This window comes from Camarhynchus parvulus, chromosome 6 (genome assembly GCF_901933205.1).
Source record: "Camarhynchus parvulus chromosome 6, STF_HiC, whole genome shotgun sequence".
Lineage (NCBI taxonomy): Eukaryota > Metazoa > Chordata > Aves > Passeriformes > Thraupidae > Camarhynchus > Camarhynchus parvulus.
The window spans coordinates 20656303-20681166 of record NC_044576.1 but is presented as its reverse complement, the minus strand read 5'-3'; the positions used below and the strand labels follow the sequence as shown (position 1 = coordinate 20681166).

The 24864-nt window shown below is 36.5% G+C and overlaps 1 protein-coding gene across 4 annotated transcripts in view; it reads left to right on the top strand.

Moving 5' to 3' along the window:
• KNDC1 (kinase non-catalytic C-lobe domain containing 1) overlaps positions 1 to 16602 on the top strand; it is a 57016-nt gene extending 40414 nt beyond the window's left edge. For 3 of the 4 annotated variants that reach the window (XM_030951171.1, XM_030951170.1, XM_030951173.1), the window contains 17 exons: positions 23 to 867; positions 975 to 1119; positions 2625 to 2716; positions 4209 to 4606; positions 6455 to 6548; positions 6660 to 6757; positions 7031 to 7242; positions 8539 to 8652; positions 9056 to 9203; positions 9455 to 9634; positions 10690 to 10905; positions 11218 to 11300; positions 12534 to 12684; positions 13087 to 13209; positions 13312 to 13371; positions 13991 to 14148; positions 14412 to 16602. In XM_030951171.1, coding sequence (XP_030807031.1) covers positions 23 to 867; positions 975 to 1119; positions 2625 to 2716; positions 4209 to 4606; positions 6455 to 6548; positions 6660 to 6757; positions 7031 to 7242; positions 8539 to 8652; positions 9056 to 9203; positions 9455 to 9634; positions 10690 to 10905; positions 11218 to 11300; positions 12534 to 12684; positions 13087 to 13209; positions 13312 to 13371; positions 13991 to 14148; positions 14412 to 14643 — 3349 coding nt within the window. In that variant the 3' untranslated portion in view covers positions 14644 to 16602. The remainder of the gene's footprint in view (positions 1 to 22; positions 868 to 974; positions 1120 to 2624; positions 2717 to 4208; positions 4607 to 6454; positions 6549 to 6659; positions 6758 to 7030; positions 7243 to 8538; positions 8653 to 9055; positions 9204 to 9454; positions 9635 to 10689; positions 10906 to 11217; positions 11301 to 12533; positions 12685 to 13086; positions 13210 to 13311; positions 13372 to 13990; positions 14149 to 14411) is intronic. The other variant, XM_030951172.1, reaches the window with a different exon arrangement.
• The last annotated feature ends 8262 nt before the right edge of the window (positions 16603 to 24864 follow it).

Below are 24864 nucleotides of genomic sequence, written 5' to 3'. Positions count from 1 at the left end.
AATTCTTTGGGGTTTTTTTCAGAGAGATTCAAACACCAGTTTCTGACCAATTCAAGAAAGAGACAATGAAAGAAAAACATACAAACAACAACAAATCAGGGCATATAGAAGACTCCAAAAGCTGTGATATTGAGGATACAGGTGTAGTTGAAACTGTTCCTGAAACACCTGAGTGTGACTTACAAGTTACAAGCCATTCATTCCAGATGTCTTCAGAAGAGCAAAACTCAGGCAATATGTTTCCTTCTACAGTTACATTACCATCACCATCTGATTCCTCACATGCTTTACAAGAGAAGAGCTTTTTATCTGAAGATCCCTTCAGCTCTTTAGCTTGTCCTACATCTCCTAATTTTCTTCACATAAATAACATCATTCTCAAACAGGACTCAGAGAAAAGAGTGCTGACATTTGTACCAGTACATTTGGCTGTATCAGAGCAAATACCAAATAAGCCTCTTCGCTCAAGAATTGCTTATGATTGCTATCACAGTTTGCCAGTGCTACTTTCAAGTACTATTGCAAGTTATAAAATGAGCATGCAAGCAGAAAATGATGCCTCCCTTTGCAATGTGCAAAGTCATGAGACTGCTAATACAGAGAACCACTTTGATAAAAGTAGCCCAGTTATTCAAACCAACTGCCAAGAAACTGAGTGTGCTACCAGTGTAGACAGTTTTTTCACTGAACAAGAAGACACACCATGTACTTCAGTGAGTAAAGACAGCTATAATTTCTTCGATGATGAAGTCCTGTCCCATCAGAACACAACAAATGACACTTTGCTACAGGAAGTGATTCATCTTATACAAGAGGAGTTTGCATTTGATGGTTACTTAGAGAATGGAGCTGAAGTTTTTTATATGGGTATGTGCATTTTCTTCTGTATGTTATTATCATTGATTTGTAAGAATATTGCTATTAATTTTTTTCTCCCTCTTTTATTTGTTTCTGTTCTTTTTATTTTAAACAAGGTAACTTCATTTTAAACTTAAAGGGAATTAAGTTTGGTATGTTCTCTGATAGAATTTGTGAGAAGTTTTGTGACCTCTACTGGGATGAAAAGTTACTGGAGAATCTCTATCAGGTTGTAAATGGAGGAAGATCTTCAGATTTATGGTAGGTGTTTTTCAACTTTGACCTTCTTACATTTGAATTTAATGCTTTTATCCCTACTTCATAGAAGCAGGAAAGAATATACGTTTTTTTCTTCAGGTATGCGTGCTTGTTTCCTGTAAACTGTTCATTTCACAGTTTGAGGGTTTTCAAAGCTTTCTCCATGGCAAATAATGCTTAATGGCTCAGTCAAAAATAGTTTCTACCACCCTTTTCTGTAACTCCATCTTAGGATAACTGAATCATGGAAACCCAATTCTGATCAATTACAACCATTGATGGAGAGCTTCATAGTCCTGTTAGAAGCAGACTGTTTAATCAGAAGTATATTGTTCTTACTGTTCAGTTTGTTTATTCTGTTTGATATTAGTTCTTTATACATCGTGTGTTCTAATCACACCCAAGAAAGAGGAAATTAATTTAGCTTTGCTAGAAATATTTTGTTTAACTGGTTTAATTTGACTCAATGTTTTATAAGTAGCCTGTTAAGTGACAAAAACCAGCTAAATTTATTTCTCATTCATCTTATTTAATTTTCAATGACATATGTATCTACCTGAAAAAGAATTTTTTAATTCTTGTTTTACTGCAGCCTCCAAATGTAGCACACTTTTGTAAAAGTGTCTTGCTGAAGACTGTTGAAAAATGTAACCAATTTATGTCACAGTTAATTTGGGGGTTTTTGGAACTATAAATTTCAAGTTTTGACAAAGAAGCTTAGTAGATACAGTTTAGAAAAACTTCAGTGTTGAAAGATGTGTAATCCTTACAGCAAATTTCAGAGATAATAGATTATGACCTCCAAATACCCAACCTTGGTATGCTGGCCTATTTCCCATTTGAATTGGGATTTTTAAGGAGATATTGAAAATTGGTTGGAAGTTAGGCCCTTAGTTCCCCAAAGTACCTGAGCTGTTGCAGCTGAATTACTGAGATGTATTAAGGGTTATCCTGTATATGAACTTTTGTTACAAAGTAGTTTTTGACAGTGAGAGATCATAATTTATTATCCAGAGAAAAATGCAGGTCTAGCTTTCACATCACATGCAAGGCCTGTCTTAAAAAATCTCTCAGACACTGCTTACTGAACATTAGTTTGACAAAGACTACAGCAGTTTTTCAGTGTTAGCTTCTTTGATTTAAGATTATGATTCTAACTAGGGATGACTTAGAGTCAGTTTTATCCAAAGGTTGAATCCTGAGTGAAAAACCCATTGCTTGCAGCCTGTAGTTATGCCTTCTGTCTGTGTGTGCTCTGATCCTTCTGTTGAAGTTTTGCCAAATGCTGTACAGGAAAATCTCTGTCTTACTGTGCTTGAATAGCCATTTGAACTTTTTTTTTCCTCATAAAATAACAACTGCAGCTGAACATGAAAACTTTAGGAATCAGATAAATTCTATGAAACTTTTTATGTGCATGATAGAGTCACTTGTAAGATCTCATTTTACTGATGTAAATATAAAAGTATAGGAAATACTAATTTTTCCTAGTTTCCTTGTATTTTCAGCATAACTGAGGCAGATGAAGCAAAATGCAACAATATATGCCAAGATGTGAAGAAATCTGAAAGCTGTTTGGCAAGCAGTGATCAGACAGAGGGTGAGAAGGGACTTCATGTTTCTAGATCTTTGTGAGTGCTGGGAACCTATCAGTGTCAGAAGCTTTGAGACACTTTGCTTTTGTCTTCAGGAAAGCACTCTGCTGTAACAGTTACAGACATTTTCACTGAATCTGAACATTATCAGTGCCTTAAGGACATAAATATCTTTTATATAAAGCTTACATATGACCCAATGTTATTTTGTGGGATGTCATTAACTTACTTTTATTTAAACAGATGTCTCTGTTGAAAACCCTAAGGATGGTAACTGCTGTGTGTGGTTTTCTTGTGTTTGAGTAGATATTCTAGTGTCTACTATATAAGTGGATTGTTTATTTATACTTCTTCGGTTTGGGTTTTACATTTCTCCTGACACACTTTGTGATTGAAAGTTTACAAAATATCTATCAGTAACTGAACTTAAACTAAGCTGGGACTGGTGAATCCTAATATTATAACAAAACTATTACCCTTTCTAGGCTTGGTGCATTGATGGACAGCTTCTATATATATATATATATATATATATATATATTAATATTTTTTTTTATATATATATATATATATATATATTTGGTTGCTGGTTTACCAGTTGAGGTTTTTTTCAAGATAGTTTATCCAAATTTCAGCATTTAAACTTGGTTACTTCTCTGTTTTGAGCAAAGTGAAAATGGGTGTACTTTACAGAAGGGCTTATACACTTGTATTTTTCATTTTTATAGCAAAACATAAATTCGTAATTTTTCATTTGGCTGCTGTTGTTCAATATTACAGTTTTGCATTTTGGCTCAGGATGATTGCAAATGTAGAGCCAGACTTTACCATGGAGTGTGTGATTTCTTTGCACCAGGAAATAAGCTTTGTTTGACTCCAAGGTGGCATATCTAAGCCCTGGAGGGTTACTCAAGTGAAAAGGGAGACTTTTGGCAGGTATAAATGCTCCTGTCATCATTGTACCAACCTTTGACTGTCACCTCAGTCCCTGAAGGCTGGTAGTAGTTGTTACAACTGAAAAAAAAGTCCCCTCATAACTCAATGGATTGAGTCCTGTAGGAGTAGAAAGTTTAACATCTATTGGCTATATCAAGTATTCTTGCCCTTTCTATATGGAATAAAAGCTTCAAGACTTACAAATGAAAAAACCTCAAAAGCTAAACATTTTACTAATGCTTAGGTCTGACATATTTAACTTCAGTTTTAAAGTTTCTCAGTGTTGTTTAAATGCTTGTTGCATATGCATGGAAAATATTTTGTGCTTTTCAGAAATTTATAGTTAAACTATTGCTTGATTGTTCTGAAATGTTTTTAACCTTTATCATTTTACAATGTGTAGTTAAAAAAAAATGTAAAGTCACAATAAGCATCTAAACCCACTGTTAGAGTGCATAGATAGTCTCGTAATAGTGTTTTGTATGTGTCATGTTTAAACTCAATAAAGCATGCATTACAGCACATGACAATTATTTATTTTCCACTACACACCTTCTTTAGGAAAAGGGGAAGCAGACTTCAATGTGAAGGCTGAGCCTGTGATAAAAACATCATTAGTTGAAATGGATTTTGATGAGTCACCTTTGGATAATATCAAAAAAGAATTGACTCTGCAGAGTACAACCCCCATAGCAAAAGAGCAACAATATTTGCAAAGCAATGGCTGTGGTCCAGGCTTTGCAGAAGAAAATACAAGTTCAGAGGAACAGGCCATGATAAAGACAGCTGGAATCACCTATCTGGCTTCTCCCAGTCTACCTGACTTTCGTGGCTGTAGTCCTGGTTGGAGCAGTGCATTTTATGGAGCTGAATGTTTTGATTCAGAAGTTCATAGTTACTTGAAAAACCTTGGAAAGCAGAAATCAAGTGAGTCACAAAATATAGATGCTAAAAAAGTGGTGAGTACATTGATTTTAAATCTTTAAGATACATCTTGCTGGTTAAAAGTGTGATAAAATGTGTGCTCTTAGAGTGAATCAAAACACAATTTCATTTTTAAATATTGACTCTTAAGCAGTTTAAAATCCTCAGGATTTGTCGTGTCTTGGTGATAAACCACAGGAGAGGTGTAGTATTCCAAAATAAAGCACGCTGACACAAATGTGCAATCACCAATCTACAACCCATTTTCTGCTCCTAAAGTTGACTGGAAAAGCACTGTCTGCCCTTTGCACCAACCCCATGGTGGTGATACTGTAGGGAAGAGCTAAGAATGACTGTGACTGGAGCACATCACAGGCATAGAGCTTTATCAAAAGTTTTTATACTCTAGACCTACCTGAATTGGAAAATGTTATGAAATAGACAGGGAATTTGCCTCTGATTTCGTTGCTACTCTTTGCATTGCTACTCTTGCAAATCCCCACATTTTTTAGGGGACAAACTACTTTGTCCACCGGATTCCAAATGGTCATTCTTTCTGATTCCCTTTCTGTTTACATAGTCTCTTAATCACCTTGGTTTTATTTTAATTAATGAAACAAAAGCAGACCTTGAAGTAAAAGCAAGCAGCTTCCAATTAGAATCTGGGTAACAGCTTTCCTGTGGTTCCCCTGTTCTCTAAGCGATGCCTCTGTAGGAGTACCTCTTGTAAAAATCCGAGGGGCTTTTATGACTCTATGCTAATGAACTGTGTTGTTAAACCTTTTGAACTTTTCTGAAAAACAGTGACAGCTTTTTCTTAAGCTCAAATTAATTTCTAGCAAGTCCATCCCATTAAAGCTAACCTATTTACCAATCTGTTGTTTGATATGTTAGCTCTGAGCTGTGTGTTTTCTGATCACTCTGCTTGTGGGAGTTGTCTGCTGCATTCCGTGAACTTACTGCATTTAAAATGCTATTTCATGTAACTGGGTCACTGGTAGTTAACTTAGGACCCAAGTGCAAAAGTCATCTCTTTTATAAAGCACAACATACATCATGTTTGTTTTTTCATAATAAATCGGAAGCTGAACCCAAAGTGGATGGCCCATTTTTACTGGCTGGTAATATAATGAAACCTTTGATATGCAAACAATTATAAATGTAAATGTTTCCTTTTAAATTTATATATTTTGAGGGTCCTGACATACTTTAATTTCTACTCATTGCTTAAGTTACATAATTCTATAGAAATTTAATTTCATTTTTTTCAATTTTGTGAAATACATAAATACAAAATATGGAAGTTGAACTTTGAAATTTGTATGTCCTTTATTTCTAGAGCAGCTCTCTTGTCTGCCTTCTGACCTGGTTGTATAATATAATGTAATTATACTTGTTTGGAAGCCATTGATTTCAGTCAGACTTTCAGTTCTTTTTGCAAATATGGGTCAGCTGTTTAAAGTGTTTCTGGGGCCTACACTAAATTCAGAACATACAAATTTTAATTCTGGATTACTTCTGATTTTAAGTTTTAAAAATACTCTTGAAAACAACCAGATAAGTGCAATTATAACTAAAAGCTTATTTATGTGAACAAATTCAGACAAACTTCCACACAGTCTGATCACACACAAACCTGCTCCAGTTCTTAACTTGTAGAACTGTGACATCACTAATGCTTTTCTGGGTACAGGTAACTCCTGCTGTATCTTGCCTGTAAACACAGATGTGAAAGGTAGTTTTTCCTTGTTAATAACATATTCTTGTCTGTTTGGATGTTCTTTTTTCTTCATACAAAATAATTCTCTTTGAAAACTTCAATTTCTTACTAGAACTGCCTTCTGCTTACAATTCTGAACAGAATCCTATTTCTTTTTAAATAGGAACTAGAACAATTACTAATGATGGAGACAAAAAATTACAGAAAGACCATAAAGTTTTACCAGAAACTATTGCAGAAACAAAGAAGAAGCAAAGGTAAGATTACAGCAACTTGCCAGTAATAAAATGGCTGCATAGTACTTTTAAGGACCTGTTCTGTAAATCTGAATCATTGATGTTCTTGTGCCATGTATTTTAAATCTAAAGGTCCTGAAACTAAATCTATGTTGCCCAAACTGAGAGGACAGCTGCAGGAGATGAAATCAAAAGTGCAGTTTCTTGAACTGGTAAAGAAGTATGTGCAGGCAAGTCAGACTTTATTTTACTTGTGCTTCATTTGTCATTTCATTACTGCATCAGTATAACTGCCTACTCAGATCACTATTTGAAATTTGAATAGTTTGTGTCAAACTGCCAAATTAAGATCCAAAAGAATTATTAAAGGTAATTGCTACTAGTATTGCTTAAAAGAAAAAAATCAATTGTATGAAATGCAATTTGTCTTTAAATTGATTGCATTTTGTGTGACTTTACCTCTCTAATTTCTTGTTTTATCATGGCCGTACTTCTTTGAGCAGATGATGTATGCAGAGCAGTGGGGTGTGGAATCCTATGTGCTGCCTACAGTCATTCACAATGGGAAAGCTGACACCATGGACATGGCACCTATGGATGAATCATCATTGCTGCTTTACTATAACACAGAGAAACACCAGTGTAACAATCAAAATGGAGTGAGAGTTCTGCAGGCCGGTACACCACTTGGTTTAATGGCTTATTTATATTCTAGGTATAATATATTTTACACATAAATTGGGAGTGGGTTGAAGCATAGTTACTAAATCAGGAAAAACTTGTTTCTGTGCTGAATCCTAGTTATTCAACATTTAATAAATTCTCCTCTCTTCTGTCAAGTTTGTGTTATTTCTGTGAACACACATTTACAGAAATGAAGATGAAAATGTCAAAAGATCAGCTGGCTTTCATTAAAAGTATTTGATAATAAATAAAAAACTAGCAATTTTAAACTTTTTAATCTTTGACTTACTTGAGGCTTGCTCTGATAGTTGCCGTGGAATCAAGACTTTAAGTTACTGTCAGCAGTACAGCAATTCTTCAAATAATCATATAATCATATAATTTGGTAATTCTTATTAATAAGGTCTGGATATGAAAATGTTTAGGTTTGGTTCTACAGATTTTGCCCCAGTAATCAGTCCTTGGCACTGATCAAAATGCAGGCTTATCTCAGGGTTTAAATGGGGACAGAGGTGTCCTTCAACTCTGGTGAGGGCAGTGTTGTTTTAAGGTACTTAAGCTATAATAGTGTGAAGGATGGAAATTGCCAGAGGTGCCATCAGACTGGTGCCACTCTAGAGGGAGCAACTTCCTCCCAGCTACTTCTCCCAGTTCATCCTGACTCCTGAGACCCAGTTACATTGAGTGCTGCTTTTCCTGGTAGTGAGTATTTTGCACAAAGTGAAGGAAATGTTTTAGAATTGGACTTTCCACATTCATCAAACACAAATTTCCATGGTCAGCTGTAAGCCAATAGGGAGAAAAGACAATTAACCTGTGTGAAGACCTTGAGAGTGTGTGTATAAAAAAATAAAATGCCCTCGTTTTTAATGTGTATAATAAGTGTATTCTGTTGTTAAAGTAACTACTCCTCTAATTAGAGGTACAGGGAATATTTTCTTGCTTAATGTATCTACTTCTTATGCTGTTATTATAATAAAAATGCTTTAAAGCAGCATCAAGTTAGATGATAGAAAAAAAATGAAAATGTAATATGTTCTTCCCTACTATTTAGATTGCACCTTGCCTTAATAATAGAAATGTCAAAGTGGTTATTCACCAGATTGAAAGTAGAGAAACTCTTTATAAAACAAATTATGCTTTCAGGGTTGGTAATCACAGTACTTGATGTGTAAAACTAATTTTTAAAAGAACCAAGGTTTTATGAAGAGCTTGAGAATTTAAAATGCCTATTCTTGATATTTTGAGGATTTTTTGCAGTTGCTGTATTTGAATGTAAGTTGAAGATGTGTTCTGGCTTGTCTGAAGTTTTTCTTGTGCTTTACAGAAATGCCTTTTTAGAAGGTTATGTACAGCAGTTTCTTTACACATTTCGTTATTTCTGCACACAAGAAGAATTTTTGCAGTTTCTTCTTGATAGAATCAGCAGCACTTTATCCAGGTACAGTAAATTCTCACAAACAACATTACCAAAGCACAATTGAGTTTCCTCCCAATAACAAATAGCTGTTCCTCAAAAGTCCTACTTAATTAAAATTAATTTTTAAGTTTGTTTTCATAAGATTCTCTTAACAAGTGAGAGCAAAATGGGAGCAAGAGCTGCATCTGATGATGTGCTTACTTCTCAGTTCTGCTTCTCACTTTTACCAGTGATCCACTAATGGTTTGTAATTACAACCTCAGTTTTGTTCCCATAGAGCCATGGATTCTAAAGACATGAAAATTAGGAATTTAAGATATTACATTAAATACCAAATAAAACTTGTGGGTTTTGTCAGTGCTTATTTTTAAATTGGAACTGGATATCAATTTTGGTGTAATAAGTTTCTTTTTCTTCTCATCAGTGCAAGCCTGGATCCTTCCACATCCCTTACCAAAATATGTAACCGCAGTTTCTACATCCTGCAGGCATGGATTGAAGACTGTTACAGTGTAGACTTTGCAACAAATACTGATCTTCTGGGTACCCTAAAAGAATTTATTTCTTCCAAGGTAATTCAGCATTTCAGTAGATCCTTTAAGAAAAAAAAAATTAAGTCAGTTATGGGGTATGTAACATAGTGATTACAAAAAGCTGCCCTAAGTACAGTTCAAGTCAATAAAAGAAAATAATGCTGTATTTGACAGCTATGATCAGTATGTCTGGTTTTGGACAGGTAAGAATCTTACAACTGTATTGCAACTTGCTTATGATTTCTGGGAAATTGAGTTCTGTGTTCTGTTAGCCTATTTTGCATTCCCAGGTTGCTTCATTAAATGGCTACGGGGAGCGCTTGTTGTCACTGCTCGAGGACGCCTCTGCCAGGAAAAGTGGCAGTGCTGATCTGTGCTCTGGTGTGGACAAATGTAAAGAGGAAAGTGAGGAAGGCAGCAAAACATTACATTCCCTATGTAAAAAGCTCTCAGAAGATGTTTCCAGAAAGGTGTGTCTTTTCTTCGGACTGCAGTGTATGGAGCACATTTCCATATATTATGTTTTGACAAAAACAGAAATGTCCAACTTGGAGTCCAGAACTACTTAGTAAGAATTATGTACCTGCATTTTAAATTTTCTTTTGAAAGTATGTAAGATTCAGACAGTTCTGTAACCATGACAATAATCTTAAGTTTTAACTCCTGACAGCTGTTTCAGTAATCACAGATCAGATAATCAAAATTTTGCGAGTAGAATTCTTCATTCTTGACGCTAGCATGTGACTCATAGTTATTAGGAAGCCATTGCCCCCTTGTCAACCATTAATGCTTTTTTATTAGGCATCTTTTCAAGACTATAAATACAAGAAAATAGCAGGAGCTATGAGATGCTCTGCTAGAACTTCAAGGCTTGTAGCAAGAACTTGTCTGAATTTTTGTCTGTATTTACTATTTTATTGTGTTCTACAGTCCCAGAAACCAGAACATACTGCAGGCTTTTCCCAAAAACAGATCTCTTTACGGAGTGACCAAAATAACATGTGGAAGTCAAATGTATCAATAATTTGCAAGCTGAATTAAACATCAGCCTCATTATAAAGGTGCACAAATCCATGGGTATACTGGGAATTCAGCCAAGAAAGGGCAAACAGAGTAGAGGAACATGGACTTTTTTTACTGTCACTGCACAATAATGATAATGGACAATGGAAGAAGGGAAAAGAATGAAAAAACAAGTGTTTCTTGGAAAGGGGTGTTTGATTCTAAGCAAAAAGAAAAATATTTTATGGCAGCAAGCTTCAATACACAGAGGTTTGTTTTAAATACTGATTGTTGATTGAGATCTGGCAGCCTCCTGCTTAGACTCATTCATTGTGCATATTATATCAGCTTAAAATAGCAGTGTTGAGTAAACTGATTTATTCTGGGATAACCTTGAAGGTTAGCTGAAGAGTTTGGCATGCACAAAGGTGTTTCTCTTAACACTTTCTTGGAAGTTACATCGAGGGGAGATTTAGTGTTTGTTGTAGAGAAGTTGTAACCTTACATTTATTTTTCCCTACAGAACTTCTACTGGAAGCTATCCAAAGGTATGGGACCAATTGCCCAGTATCAGAGAGAGCAACTGCACACAGCTTCAGCAGTTTTGCCAAAGCCCTGCTGCAGCAGTTTCACAGAAGAATCCTCAGTCTCCTTAGCCAGAGCGGATGAAGTGGGACCAGTTCTCTTGATTGAGTGCAGTGCCCAGCAGCTTTGTTGGCAGCTGACGCTACTGCAACAGGTACAAAGGTCTACGCTTATTTGGAAGTACAAATAATATCTATCTTCATACTCTTTCTCTTCTTTCTTTATTATTTCCCAACATTGTTTCAAGCTTATTTCATACTATTTTATAAGACTTTGAATTAAAACTTTTCTCTTAAATCTCTACAGTGAAATTTAGAATATCTAATGCTATTCTTAGGCTCTGATCCCTCTCATAATTCATAGAGGGGGGGGGTGGGCGGAGAACCATACTCTGTCATTTTTATCCCTGAGCATTTTAAAAGAACTGTTAGAACTAACAGCAGATATATCTTGGTTTTTTTTTTAGGAAGTATTTAATAAATGTCATCCAGTACACTTCCTAAATTCCAGAGCACTTGGTGTTAAAGACAAATGTGCTGCTGTGCCAAAGTAAGTTGCTTGTTTTGCCTGCCCTTTGATTCTATTGATGCACAATAACTTAGAGTGTTACACTTTTAATACAGCCAGAAACAGAGAAACAATTAAAATACTTAATATTTTTTTACAGACTAGGTAGCCTGTTTATATGGGTTATTTAACTGTAGGAGATTTCATATGTGGATACAGGTATGTACCTATGCACATGCATGTATGTGGAAGGCCACATTTGCCAGGTGATTTCTTTGAAATCTGAAGTGAGTTGAGGCTAAAAGTTCTTATTGCTAAGAATTTGCCTTGGGGGTTGCTTGAAAGTTTCATTTTGTAGATCTGTGGTCATGCATGTGTCTATGTATATAAAATCTCAAAGACATTTACAGTCTTACAGAATAGCTGAGGTTGGAAGGGACCTCTCAAGATATGTAATCCAACCACCCTGCTGAGAGCAAGGTCAGCTGGACCAGGTTGCCCAGGTTGTGCAGTTGGGTTTTCAAGGTGTATGGAGACTCCACAGCTTCTCTGTACTCATCTCCCTTCTGTATGTTAGGGAGATGAATTATTGGTATTCAGAGATACACGGGAATTGTCCTATAGTTACTGGAGTGATTACCAACCTACTTAAATTATTTGCTCATCAGTAATTAATGTTTCAATCCAACCACATAGACCTAATTATTTTTATGATGGTCTGCTTCTTACATACTCAGTGGATTCAGTTAGCTTCTAATTAGTAGTTGTTAATTGCACTACTTATGGTAGATTTTTGCTTCTAAGGATAGGGAATGAACATCTAAAGCAACTCAGGTTGTTCAATGGCCAAGATTAGATCAGCTGGTTTATACAGATTTTGGGGTTCAATCATGGAAAACAACATGAGTGGTGCCACTTGATATCAGGCTGAATTTCTTATGTGGCTGTGGTTCTTGAGTTTGGGTTTCTGGCTGTTATTTTGTGTTAAATTGGCTGGGGTTTTATTATGCACTAATGAGTGGTGAAAGTGTTTTTATGTACAGAAATGTATGCTGTATATGCTTTTTTTTTATCAGATATACTTACCTTGTAATTATAAGGAAGAAAAAGTAACATGGCTCACTACATACGTCATGAAGTATAAAATCAAGATGCCAAGCAATGCAAAATTATTTTAAATGGTTAGAAGTTGACATCTTCACAATCAAGGTTTTCTTTAAAAATCCAATATCAGCCAGAATTATTTTTGCCTCTTTTTTTCTGTATTTTCCATAGGGCAGTTTCTGCTGAGACAGTTTCCCTTAAAGTCTGTAATCTCTTTCTGTCGAAGTGCATACAAGACCAGTACCTTCTGCAGTTACTGAAAAATGCAGACAGTATCAGCACCTGGGTTGCTGCTGAAATTGTAACATGTCACACAACTAAGGTTTGTCATTGTTTATTGTACTATTAACTACAAAACAGTTACGTATTTGTCATTATCTATAACTTGTTATGTAACAAACCTGCAAGAAGTAGTCTGAAATACACCTGTGAGTGGGCAGTTAACAATTTGGTTTGTTGTCACAAGGAGGGTCTTGGATGGTTTTTAGTACCAGGTGTCAAAATGTAACAGAATGTAGGAAATGGATTGTCTGAAGGGAGTACAGGTCAAACTTTCTTCAAGGACATCTTGAAGGGATAAACTGTGTGAAGGGAAATGTTACTACAGTCTGCAATTTTCATAACAAATTGAAAAGGAAATACCTCTTCTTCCTTCTCATTTAATTTTATTATGTAGATTTGCTGTGTGTATGTGTATATTATATATATCTTAATTTTTTTCCAGCGGCAGGTGAGCTTGTTATCAAAATTTCTTCTTATAGCAAAATGCTGCTATGAACAAAGAAATTTTGCTACTGCAATGCAAATCCTAGCAGGCTTGGAAAATCTTATTGTACGACAATTGCCAGTAAGTTTGGGACTCTGTTCTCTGACCATTTTGCATAATATAATCTTGTTCCAATAGAGACACTAATGTGGAAAAAATACATATATTCTGTTTTATTGTAAGGCCTGGAAAATTCTACCTGCAAAAGTAGCTGAGATAATGGAGGAGCTTAAGGCTGTAGAGGTATAGTACAAAGTTCTTAATGTAAAATTTTATCTTTGGGGTTGGAGAAGGTGCAAGATCTGCTTAAATGAGTGTCTCTGTAGGGTGAAAACCATGATTATTACTTTTAATTGTGAGTTTAATTTGATTGAAGACCTTTTACTCCTAATCCAAGAGTTTACATAAATTTTAATCTCTGTATTTCTTTAACCTTTGTCCTGTGTGACAAATCAAAATTTCAAAAGCAAGCTAAAACAGTAGATATGATACACTGCATTAGAAGATTTCTGCAGAAGCTTTGCAGCTGTAATATGTTTTGAAAAATCTTAAGTGCCTATTTTATTATAGGCATTCTTTTATTGCTCTGTACAATTTTGAAACATAGTGATGTTTTAAAATGCAGTTTTGCCTGTGATTTAGAACAATGGAAATTATGTATGAAATATCTTTTGATTAAAGTTACTTTATTTGTGTACTTTAAAAAGTTTGCCACCAGATGAATTCATAGTGTTGTCTTCAACTTCAGTGCCAGAAGTTAATATTCATGACAAATAAATAGATAGTGTTAAGTACATGGAGAACTTGTAAAACCTTCCCCAAGACTTAATGTGAGATTAATCTGTGTGCATTTTTTAACTAGGTGTTTTTAAAAAGTGACAGCTTATGTCTGATGGAAGGAGACAGGTTCAAAACTCTTCCAACAATTCCATCAGCTCATGTTTTGGCTATGCATGTCCAGCAACTTGAAACTGGAGGATTCACAATGACAAATGGAGCTCACAAGTGGACTAAACTTAGGTAATTATTTTAATTATGTGCATGTGTATATATCAACTATGTTTTTTATTATTGTCTAATGAGATAATGACAGCTAATGCAGCATTTCACAATTAACAGTTCAAATAGTTTCATTTCTTTAGACATGTAACTAGAGGTATGTATATAATAGAATAAAGTGCTGGATGCCTTTGAATTTCCTTTAAGGTTTGTTTTTTGGTTTATGCTTTTGTTTTTATCATCAGCAAGACAAACTAATCTTTTTTACCATATTCTCTTACAAGAAATATTGCAAAAGTTGTGAGCCAAGTTCATGCCTTTCAAGAGAATCCTTATACATACGCGCCAGATTTCAAGCTGCAGTCTTACCTCAGACAAAGAATAACTCGTTTTAAAGATGCAGACATTTCTGCCTTGGCAGCTGACAACTGTGCCAATTTCCATCAGATACCAGCAGAAAAACATTCTCGAAAAATTCAGGACACCCTGCGCAGGATGAAAGCAACATTTCAGTAATTATTTGTGTTTCACCTGTTCTATTCTGGGTCTAGACTGTAAAACTGGATTAAGTTGACTTCATCTACTGGACCTACTTCCAAGAAAATACTTAAGTGAAGCGACATAAGATACTTTCTCAAGTTGAAATTATTATATTTCATAGCATGGAATTATAAAATGCTGACTAATGAAGTTTGAATCACTGGAAACTGAGTGGCAGATCAAAAGAATAAAAAGAGAGATAAAATTGAAGAGAGTATAGATGAAAAGGCTTATTAATTTTGTTTCTCTTCTTTAGCATAAATAATTAATTAGCCTGAAAACCAATATCTAAAAAATACTTTGGAAAAGAGTTAAAATTCCAGCTTCTGTTGCCAAGTTGACCTAGGAGAGTTCAAAAACATAGTTCATTAAATGTTGAATCTATTTTTATATAAACACAGTACACTTATATCCTGTCACATTGTGCATATAATTCAGAAACACAGATCCTCTGCTATTCATTAGCTGTTGGTGTGTCTTGCTTTTATGTTGTGTGTTATGAAAACTGTAACTGACATAAATCATTGGGTGTCTATTTCTCCTACCAAGGAAGGAGAGGAATGCTACTGTTCAACTTTTTTTTGTTTAGTTTGATTTTAAAGTCATCAGACTAACCTGTTTCCAAATGAAAATAAGATCTGAATGTAAGTATTACCAATTTGTTGCTCTGCTTCTGCACTCCTGGCATTGTGAAGACAGTAAATATGAAATTGCTCTTTTCATCTGTATTTGGCACGAGTCACTTTGCCAATTTATGTCTGTCTGCACATGAGTATGGCTTTTGCTCCTGAGGTTATTTTTGTAGATCACAGTACTCCAGCAGCATCCAATAGAAGATAACCATGTGAAATTTGGATCTGCAACTTGTAAAACTGTGGCGCTAACCTATTCATAGAGCATATACTTACAAGACCTTCTAAATGGCCATGAAATGTGTTGGTTGCTATTGCTAGAAAATTTGTTGAGCTACCCAGGTTTATGCAGGGCCAGAATGTTAAGGCTAAAAATTAGTTTAAAATACAAGTATTTCTACCAGAGGGAGAAATGGTAGTGTTGAATGAGAAGTAGGGAAGGGTAAGAAACACTTAAGCACTGTTCTGAAACTGATTTGCTTAGAACTGTGTTAAAAAAATTAAAGAAAATTTTTTGAGAGAAGTGAAGGGCAGATGTGAAGGAAGTATCTCATCGAGTGTTAGTGATGGAGAAGGATAATGATGTAAGGAATGGGAGAATGTAACATGTCTGGTGCTTTGCAGTTGTGCTGTTGTGTTTGACAGAAATGCATGTGCACATGCTAAACTGTAGCTTTCTCAATGTATAAGAGGAAGGCTTCTCCTTTTCTTTGTCAGTAACAGCAATATTACATCTCAAACCTCTCTCATCTTCCTCAGTAAAAATACGGTGTGTCCATACTTTCCTTTAAATACTCAGTTACTTTTTCTTATTAATACAATACTACTAACTTTGGGCTCTTATTGGTTTAAACACTGAAGAACTCAATCCTCAACAGGGTTTTCTTGCTTTTGTCCTACTTTTAATATGATTTATTTTATTTGCCATATGTAGGTTTAACATGTCATTAATTATGGTATTCTGACTTACCCTTAGGGAAGTAAATCATGTTGCTATTTCTCTAAAGATTGTCAAATGTGAAAACATTTAGTATTTACCTCCTACCTTTATGATTTAAGAATGTTAATAATAGCGTTATCTTCAGACATACGTTTCACATATTTTATCTGTATGCATTTATTTTAAATAATTGGTTTTGTTAGTAGTTATTTGGGGTTTTGTCAATTAAAAATTACCATTCACTTAAACCCACACCTTGCCTTTGAACGACAGTAAAATTTTAAGTAGCATAAGTTTTACTAATGTAAAATACTCCACAAGACTTGCTAATCACATGATCTTAATAAATTCATTTTATACAGTTACCAGTCAGACTTTTGAAATTGCTTTTGTGAATTTTCTTATCATTTATATTTTGCACTCATGAGAATTAGTTCATGTATTTCTTAGCTCTGTGTTACTACATCTAGAAAATATTGTTTATTCTATGACAATAACTGGTGCTATACAAGTTTTTAAAAAACAGCTCATGTCTTCTGTAAGTACTTCAGTGTATCAAACTTTATATTGGTATTAATGCATAGTATTGAGTTATGGTACTACTTTGAGGTGTTTCCATCAATCAGGCATTTCAAATTTTGTGTTTAGGTACCACCCCACAACAACAACAGCAGCAACAAATATTAATAGCTAATGAAAAAATATCACATTTTGAATTCCTACTTAAAAATTCCTGCAGCAAGCAAGTTTGAAGAAACTTTTAATGTGGCTGGTTTTAATCCATCAATGAATGACAACAACTCTGCAAATAGATGCTCATTTGCTGTCATATGTGATAAAATTCATAAACAGTACCGGTAGTCAATTATTCACCTAAGTAGCAAAATTACAGGATAATCAGCTGTACAGTCATAGACTAGGATTATTGGGTTTTCTGGGGAAAAGGGAAGAAGTTTGGGTTTTCTGGGGAAGAAGTTGTCTTCAAGATATCTCCTAGTTCTCATTTTCTTGAGGCAAGGAAGTGAAAGGGCAAAGGACTTGAAAATACAAGGTGGAAAAGAGCAGATGATTCCTGAGATGAGAGTACAGATGTACAGATCCACATCTGCTCATCCACAGACATGAGCAGAGTAACTTTCTCCATGAAGGTAAACTGCAGATCAAAGGTTGGATAATTCTGTTAAAGACCATTGTTGGGAATAAAAAATCCCCCCAAATTAGTTCATTTAAATAAAAAATAATGGACTGAAACCTAGAGAAAGATGTGAAGAGCACACTAGAGTGCCAAACAATTGTGTTTTGATGTTAATCAACTAAGCTGATGAAATACTGAATATCCTAGGCTGCATCTGAAAAGTGTGAGGATGTCTTCTTTGGAAATGTCACCTATGGTCTCTCATTTATTGTTTCTCCAGACCAGGGGATGTGTTGAAGTACACTGTGCTCACATCCCTACCCACACCACCTTCTTATCCCTCTGATGACAGCCTGGATATCAGCTGCTCTGAGCCCAGCATGAGCACACTTCAGATATAGCTTTGTGTATAAAAGCTAGTGCTGGAACCATAGGGAATAATCTTACTGTTTAAGATTTTAGAGTGTTTAATAGATAAACTGTTGAAAATCTGCATGTGGAAAACAATCAAGATGAAAATAACCATGGAACAACTGAGTTCATGATTCAAAGGACACAAAGAGATGAAAGAAGCAGAATAATAACACTAGACTTCAAAAAAGCAAACTTCAACAAATTCAAGGAATTGAATTGAGATCCTGGGGAAGGAGTTAAAGCACAAAGAAAAGTTCAAGAGAGCTGAGAGTTTCTAAGAGTTTCTAAGCGTTTCTAAGGCTGTATTTAAGTGTAATAACAGTCTATCCACATGCAAAGGAAAGAAAACTCAGAGAGCACTGTGGCTGCATTAGGGGCTCATCAATGACATGAAAAAAAAATCAAAAAAGAATACTGGGGGAAAAAGTAGAAACAAGACAGCTACATTATCAAGAACAAATATAAAAGAACAGCACAGCAGGTTAGGAACAAAACTGGACAGACAAAACATTTTTATCAGCAAGTGAAAAGCAAAACAGTAAAAATGGATTTTTAAATATCTTTCTATTATACAATAAGAGCTCTCTGCTTGCCAGAAGAGGTATCAGATGGTACAAAAGCCTGGAGTGCTTGTTGTTCTACTGCCCCCGCTCTAAACAATGCCTGTCATAATCAAAGTTAATCAGGAATGCAGGTCAGAGGCTATCAATCTAATTAGATGTATCATTACATTGACTTCTGATTAAAGCTGTTCTATAATAATAAGAAGGAAAATTGAAATTATCTTGGAATTACAGTATTTTTGATTGAGGAAGAACAAGTGAGTTCGCAGAGAACCAGAAAATAATACCACTTTTTAAAAATGGGCAAGACCACAGGAATGAGTGGAAAGGCAAGGTAAAGAGAATGACAGAGAATCAGCCAGAAAGACTTTGGCACTAGAAGAGTTACTGAAAAAGCTGTCTGAAAATCTGCAAGCATAGAGACTAATTGAAAAGGCTGACATGCTTTTGTCCATGAAGTAACTTTTAAATGACTTAATGGTCAAGGTAACTGTCCCAAGAGATTAAAAACAGCATGCTGTACATTGAAGTCAATAAATGCTTTGACAATATCTCCTCCTGTCCTGATTATGTATTTGGTTGCTCAGATTCAGATGATGGGCCTCTAAGGTGAATACACAAATGGTTAATACATCCTTTCAAAGGGTAATTAACATGCTTGTTGAATTGTGAAAGTGAATTGAGTGGGTTAGGACTATGCAGATGTTATGAGTGGAAAGCAGGTGCAGATCCCTCGGGGACAAGACACAAAATAAGTGAGAGCTTTGGCTCTGTCAAAAGTGTAGCATTCCCACAGTGGGAATCCTGGAGCAGCGATCAAAAGAGGACCCAAGGCACTGGAGCCCTGCTCAGAGTGAAGCTCCAGGGAAAGTGCTGTGGAGGTGAGTAAAGAAATCTGTGCTAATTAACATTTCATACATATGCAATGTCCTGTTTTGCTCATTAGCTGCCCCATGTAGTGCAGGTGCTGCTGTTTGAATTCCAAGATCTGCAGCTGGCCTTCACCCTGGCTCCCCTGCAGATGGGGGGAAGTAAATTATTCTGCCTTACAGTAATGAGGTAAAACATGTTTGGTGCACAACACACCCAGGTGGTGAGAAGGGAACTGTCACAGTCACAGTAACAAGAGAAAACCTGCTTGGGACTCTGCATACTCTGATCAGAGAGGCAAACAGGATTACTATAGTGCAGTCTTCTCCCAGCCTACACTGTATGGAAGTCTTCTCCCATTCCTCACTGTAGAAATGTCTGTGAGTTTTACTGCTGAAATATAAGGTGGGATGGGAAAGAACACTTATATAACATACAAGCTTAGAACTCACAAGAGCTCGCAACTGTTATCATGTGATAACCATTTAAATTTCAGCTTCAAGTCTTATGGTTTTGAAGGATAAATATTAAATGAAAAATAACTACAAAGCTTCAGTAAAAATCTCTGGAGACCATAACAGATCACAAGCTGAATATGAATCCATATGTACAGTTTGTAAAAAGAAAATAAGAAGGTGGGGGGAGAAGACCTGAGATGTACTACATGAGAGCTGCACTTGACAGAAGGTAATTATTTTGCTCTGTTTGGCCGTAGAGAAGCATCAGCAGGAATACTTTACCATTTGGGCACTGCAGCTAGAATACATACAGCCAAAATGAGAGAGAGTAGAGGACCACAATAAGTATATATTTAGAAACATAGACTGAGAAAGACTGAAAGAATTGGACTTACATAGACAAGATTGGATTGAGTGGACCTATGAATGTGAAATGTTGCTGTAAAAAATTTTAGTAGCTGCAGGGGTTTTTGAGGTGGGTTTTTTTGTGTGTTCTGTGAAGCTTAAACACTTGGTTTTGAAACACGGCTGATTTTGTTTCAGTTTTTACATTGGAAAGCTTCCTGTGAAGCACTGGAAGAGGTTACCCATCTGTAACACACCTCTGAGATCTGCTTTCCTGTGAATTTTTAAGAACAAGTGAGATAAAACGCTAAGTGCCCACGCCTGCTTATTCCTGTGAAGGAAGGGACTCAGTAGGGATCTTCAGTAAAGTAAATTGGGCACTAATTCGAATACTTACCTGCAATCAGGGAATTATATTATTTTGATTATTAATTTAATTGTGTTCCAGTCAGTTCAATTTTTAGGGTTTTATTTGCATTCTTCCACTGATACATACCCAAAGTAGGTGATGCTGTAGGATGAGTTGCTAGAACTGATGTCAGAGATGTTATTAGAGGGATGCTGAATTTCCTTTCTATACTTATGCTAATGCAGTGGAAAAGTGACTTGATGCTAAAAGCAGCAGCAGGGGCAGTAGAGGCCGAGCCTTCCATGCACTATCTGTGTGCTGGGTGAGTCCTCTCAGCTGCCAGGACCTGAGGGACCATCCCGGGAGTGTTCCTGGGTACATGCGGCACTCAGGGACGTGCTTCAGTGGTGAACTTGGATTAAGGACTTGACTCGGTGGTCTTAGAGGTTTTCTCCAATCTGAAAGATTTTCTGATTCTATCACTGCCTCAGCTAAACTTCTAGCACTTTCCTTTCTGTAGCAGTTTTCTGCCTGTGAAGTCTCTCCATAACCAGGAGATGGCGCTCAGGGCCCTCGGCAGCGTTTTAGATGTTGCTGCTGCACTGGGAGCGAAGGGAGAATGAAAAACGATCGGCTGTTTAGATGTCTGCCTATTAGAAACATGCAAACACGAAATGGCAGGGTTTTTTTAATATTCCTTTTGTAAAATGAACATGTATTTATAGTCAGCGTTCAGCTGTTCCCTTTAATCTTTTAGAGAACATGCACACACATCGTCATAGACTTAAATGCTGTTTACCTTCTATCCACATGTAATACACTCATTTCTGTAAAACCTGGCACAAGAATTACACTGCACTGTCTTGAGGAAACGTAGACATCGAATTGCAGGTTACAGGGCAGTGTTAAGCATCTTAACCTAACTACATTCCTGTCCTCACCCACTAAGCCCAGCTTTTCCCTTATCAGTAAACCAAGGAATGTCTGTGCTCCCTGTTTGGGATAAGTGAAGGCAGATGTACAATGTCATTTATGCTCTGTTGCTGCAGTTACATATCCTGCCGAAATTCTTCTCTTCTTCAGGCAATAGTAATGTTTGCAGGATACTTGATGGAAGTGACTGGAATAAGGGAAATAGGAAGAAATGGTGTATAGTGGGGAATACAGATGAAGGGGGGAAATAACTAAAAACAAGAAATGGAGAAGAGCCTTGAAGTCAGTAAAAAAAAAAAGGTAAAGGTTATTTCCATTTAATTTGAACAGACTGATTTTGGAGCAATACAAGGACTTGATTTATTTTAGGTGTAAGTTAGGGGGGGAGGAAGAGACAGTAAAACATTCACACTGCTGAGACCAATGCATTTCAAAGCAGCATTGTATGGCACAGACCAGGATGGGCACAGAGCTGATAGATGTCCCAGGGCTGCCAGCTGTGATAGCTCATTCCCCTGCTGGCTGACTCATCATGCTCAAATGCTAACTCTGGAATCAAGGGGGAAAATTATTCATTCTTTAATAGCCGAAATTGAAAAGTTACTTTCAAGAATAATAAATGCTTTGGTCAGTATAATTTCTTTTATTTCTTTCCAAATTTCTTTAGATTTGTGGGAAGTATGAATGTAATGGACAATTTCTGATTTAATGCACTCTTTTATGTTGCTAAATGTAACTTTAGAAGTAAACATCATGAAAAAAGAAATATCTTTCAGCAAAAGCTGACAAAGAAAAAGGCCTTGATGTAAAATGTGAAGTTAGCCTCTCTGTTAGTTTTGAAAAGATTGCAAGGTGTCTAATTGTGTCTAATTGTTTTTAAAGTCTAATTTCTAGTCTAAAGAGAATTAAACCAACTACAGATTTCTGAGCAGTTTCATTTGAGCAGTGTCCTTAGAGATCTCCCTCTGGCAATATGATAGCAATGAGTGCTGAAGTAGGATTTACATTCCTGAAACTTGGATGCTTTTCCAGCTAGAATAGTTTGTCTAATAATAAATAAACAAAAGACTCTGCTTCTGTATCTTGCTTCTGTAACAAGAGCAGTACATGTTCTAAATGTGGTCCTGCTTCATACTGAATTAGACTTGTTTTTAATAAGCTTAAATTTGGGTAAGGAGATGCTAAAACAAGAGTTTTCTGTATTAATATTTGCAGCATGTCTCTGCAGAATATATGTATTTTTAAAACATTTCACTGGTTCTTTTTAGCTGCTGGTGGCAGCCTTGTGTTAAGGAGCCATGGGAGCTCTTGGCATTTTGAGTGCTGTGTTGATTTAGATAAATTCCAAACATGATGAGACATTAAATTTTCATCTGTGCATTGTCACTATGTTTATACCAGGCCCTCGTGGTATTTATGCACATATGGTCTTTAAATGCCTTGTGGAAAAGTAGCTCTTATTTTGCCAAAGACGAAAGATAATTATAATAATTGATAATTAAGCGATTGATTGGAGGCCATTTGTAATGCTTTTAAGTCCTAAATAGTGATTACTCAGAAATTGAATGTTTAGATAAGCACACCGGGGCAAGGACCATGTAAATTGCATAGCAGATGCCAGCAGCTCTCTTTGCCTGGGCAGACCTTCGTGGGAAATCTGCATGTCCACAGGTGGACACACAGCCCCTGTGTGGCATGAACAGCCTGGCTTTTACTCTTTGAGTTGCATCACCTCCTAGCTACTCCTAAGAACCACAAATTCCCCCTGCTCTAGTCTCACAGGACCCCCCCATGGGAAAGCGTCCCCTGCTGGTACAAAACGACAGTCCCTTCCTGAGCCCTTGTGTACCCACGGCAGCTCTCCCTGGTCCCGGAGGGGAACCGAGCTAGTCACACCCTCAGCTGCTCCCTTCAGTTCCTCCAAGCTCCAATAGTGAGGGGACATCTCAGCACAACCCTGCCCCCACACAGCTCCAGTAGCAAGGGGACATCTCAGCACAATCCTGCCCCCACACAGCTCCAGTAGCAAGGGGACATCTCAGCACAATCCTGCCCTCCACAGCTCCTAGCAAGGGGAATCTCAGCACAACCTGCCCCCACACAGCCGTAGCAGGGGACATCTCAGCACAATCCTGCCCCTCCAGAGCTCCAATAGCAAGGGGGTATCTCACACAATCTCCCTCCAGAGCACAATGCTTAGCACAGTCCTGCCCCCCTGCAGGGCTCTGAGCTGAGCTTTGGGCTACGAGATGTGGAGCCACAATTAATTCTCAAAGGCTGAGATGTAATCCTAAAGTATTTCTATTTATTATCTATTATCCAATATTTCTAAATATTATCAACTGTCTCGTAGGCAGCCAAGTAGGAAGTTCTGCAGAACCTCCTCAACGTGAGGCCAGTGTTGTGTGTGAAGATTTCTGCAAAGCTGAAGGGGAAGGTTCTGCCTCCCCAGAGAAGGCAGCTGTGTATTCTGCAAACATCTGCATAGAGTATTGCCATTATCTATGGTAATGGATCTCCAGACTCCTGCTAGTGGCAATCGTGTTGGTATGTCTGAGCTCTTTGTCCCTACCCCCCTGTAGCAGCAGAGTAAAAGCTGCTGTCTGTCCCTGTCCCTGCCCTACTCTGACAAATTTCATTAGCATGAGCAGGTTTGCATCCCATTGGTAATATCACTTGATTTCAAACGTGGTATTTCTGAATCACAGTTTAGCAGGAGATTTTCAAACAAGCATTTAATGAATAATAGATAGAAACAGAAAGAAGGCAGCTTAAGAATTTTAGATAAAATTAAACTAGCAGCTGTTAAATATTGTAGCAGTAATTACATTCAGAAGTCATCTGCTACCTGTCCAGGAGATTTACACATTTTATGTGTAATGTAAATGAGATTTGGTTTAATCTTGTCACACCATGATCAATTTGTGTCTCTGGGAGCTCAGCATTTGACACCATCTTTCTGCAGTGCCATTTGCTTCAATGCAATGCAATTAATAAACCAGCAGTGTATAAAGATGTCATCTGCAGCTCAGATGGTAAAAAGTCTTCAAATCAGTAAAGGCAGATGTATCAGTGGATGATAAAACTCAATATTTTCTATTTTTAGAGCTCCATCATAGGTCATGTATTCTTTTCGTCCTATATGACAGCTTGCCAAGTGTAATTTGTAGACATAAAGCTGGAAGAAGTAATGTCATAGAAATAGACTCTTCCATATTTTTAAGTATTTGTAGAGAGATATATCATATAGAAGAACATAAGTAGGATATAAGTATATTATTTATACTTATACATAATATTCTGTAAGAACTAAGACTGGAAATAATTCTGAGCACATGGGACATATTTTTCTCATTGGGATGGGATTGTGCCCCATCTGTGGTGCAGAATGCTGTTACTGTGATCAGAAATACTTAAATTGAGAAGGGAGCTTGCAGAAAAGTTACAGTTTCTTTTCCTGATGTTCATGAGAGTTAGTCCTTGAGAATGGCATTTTGCCTGGCTGCAGAGGAGGCTCGGCAGGACTCTGCAAGCAGCCAGTGGCACTGATACTCCCAG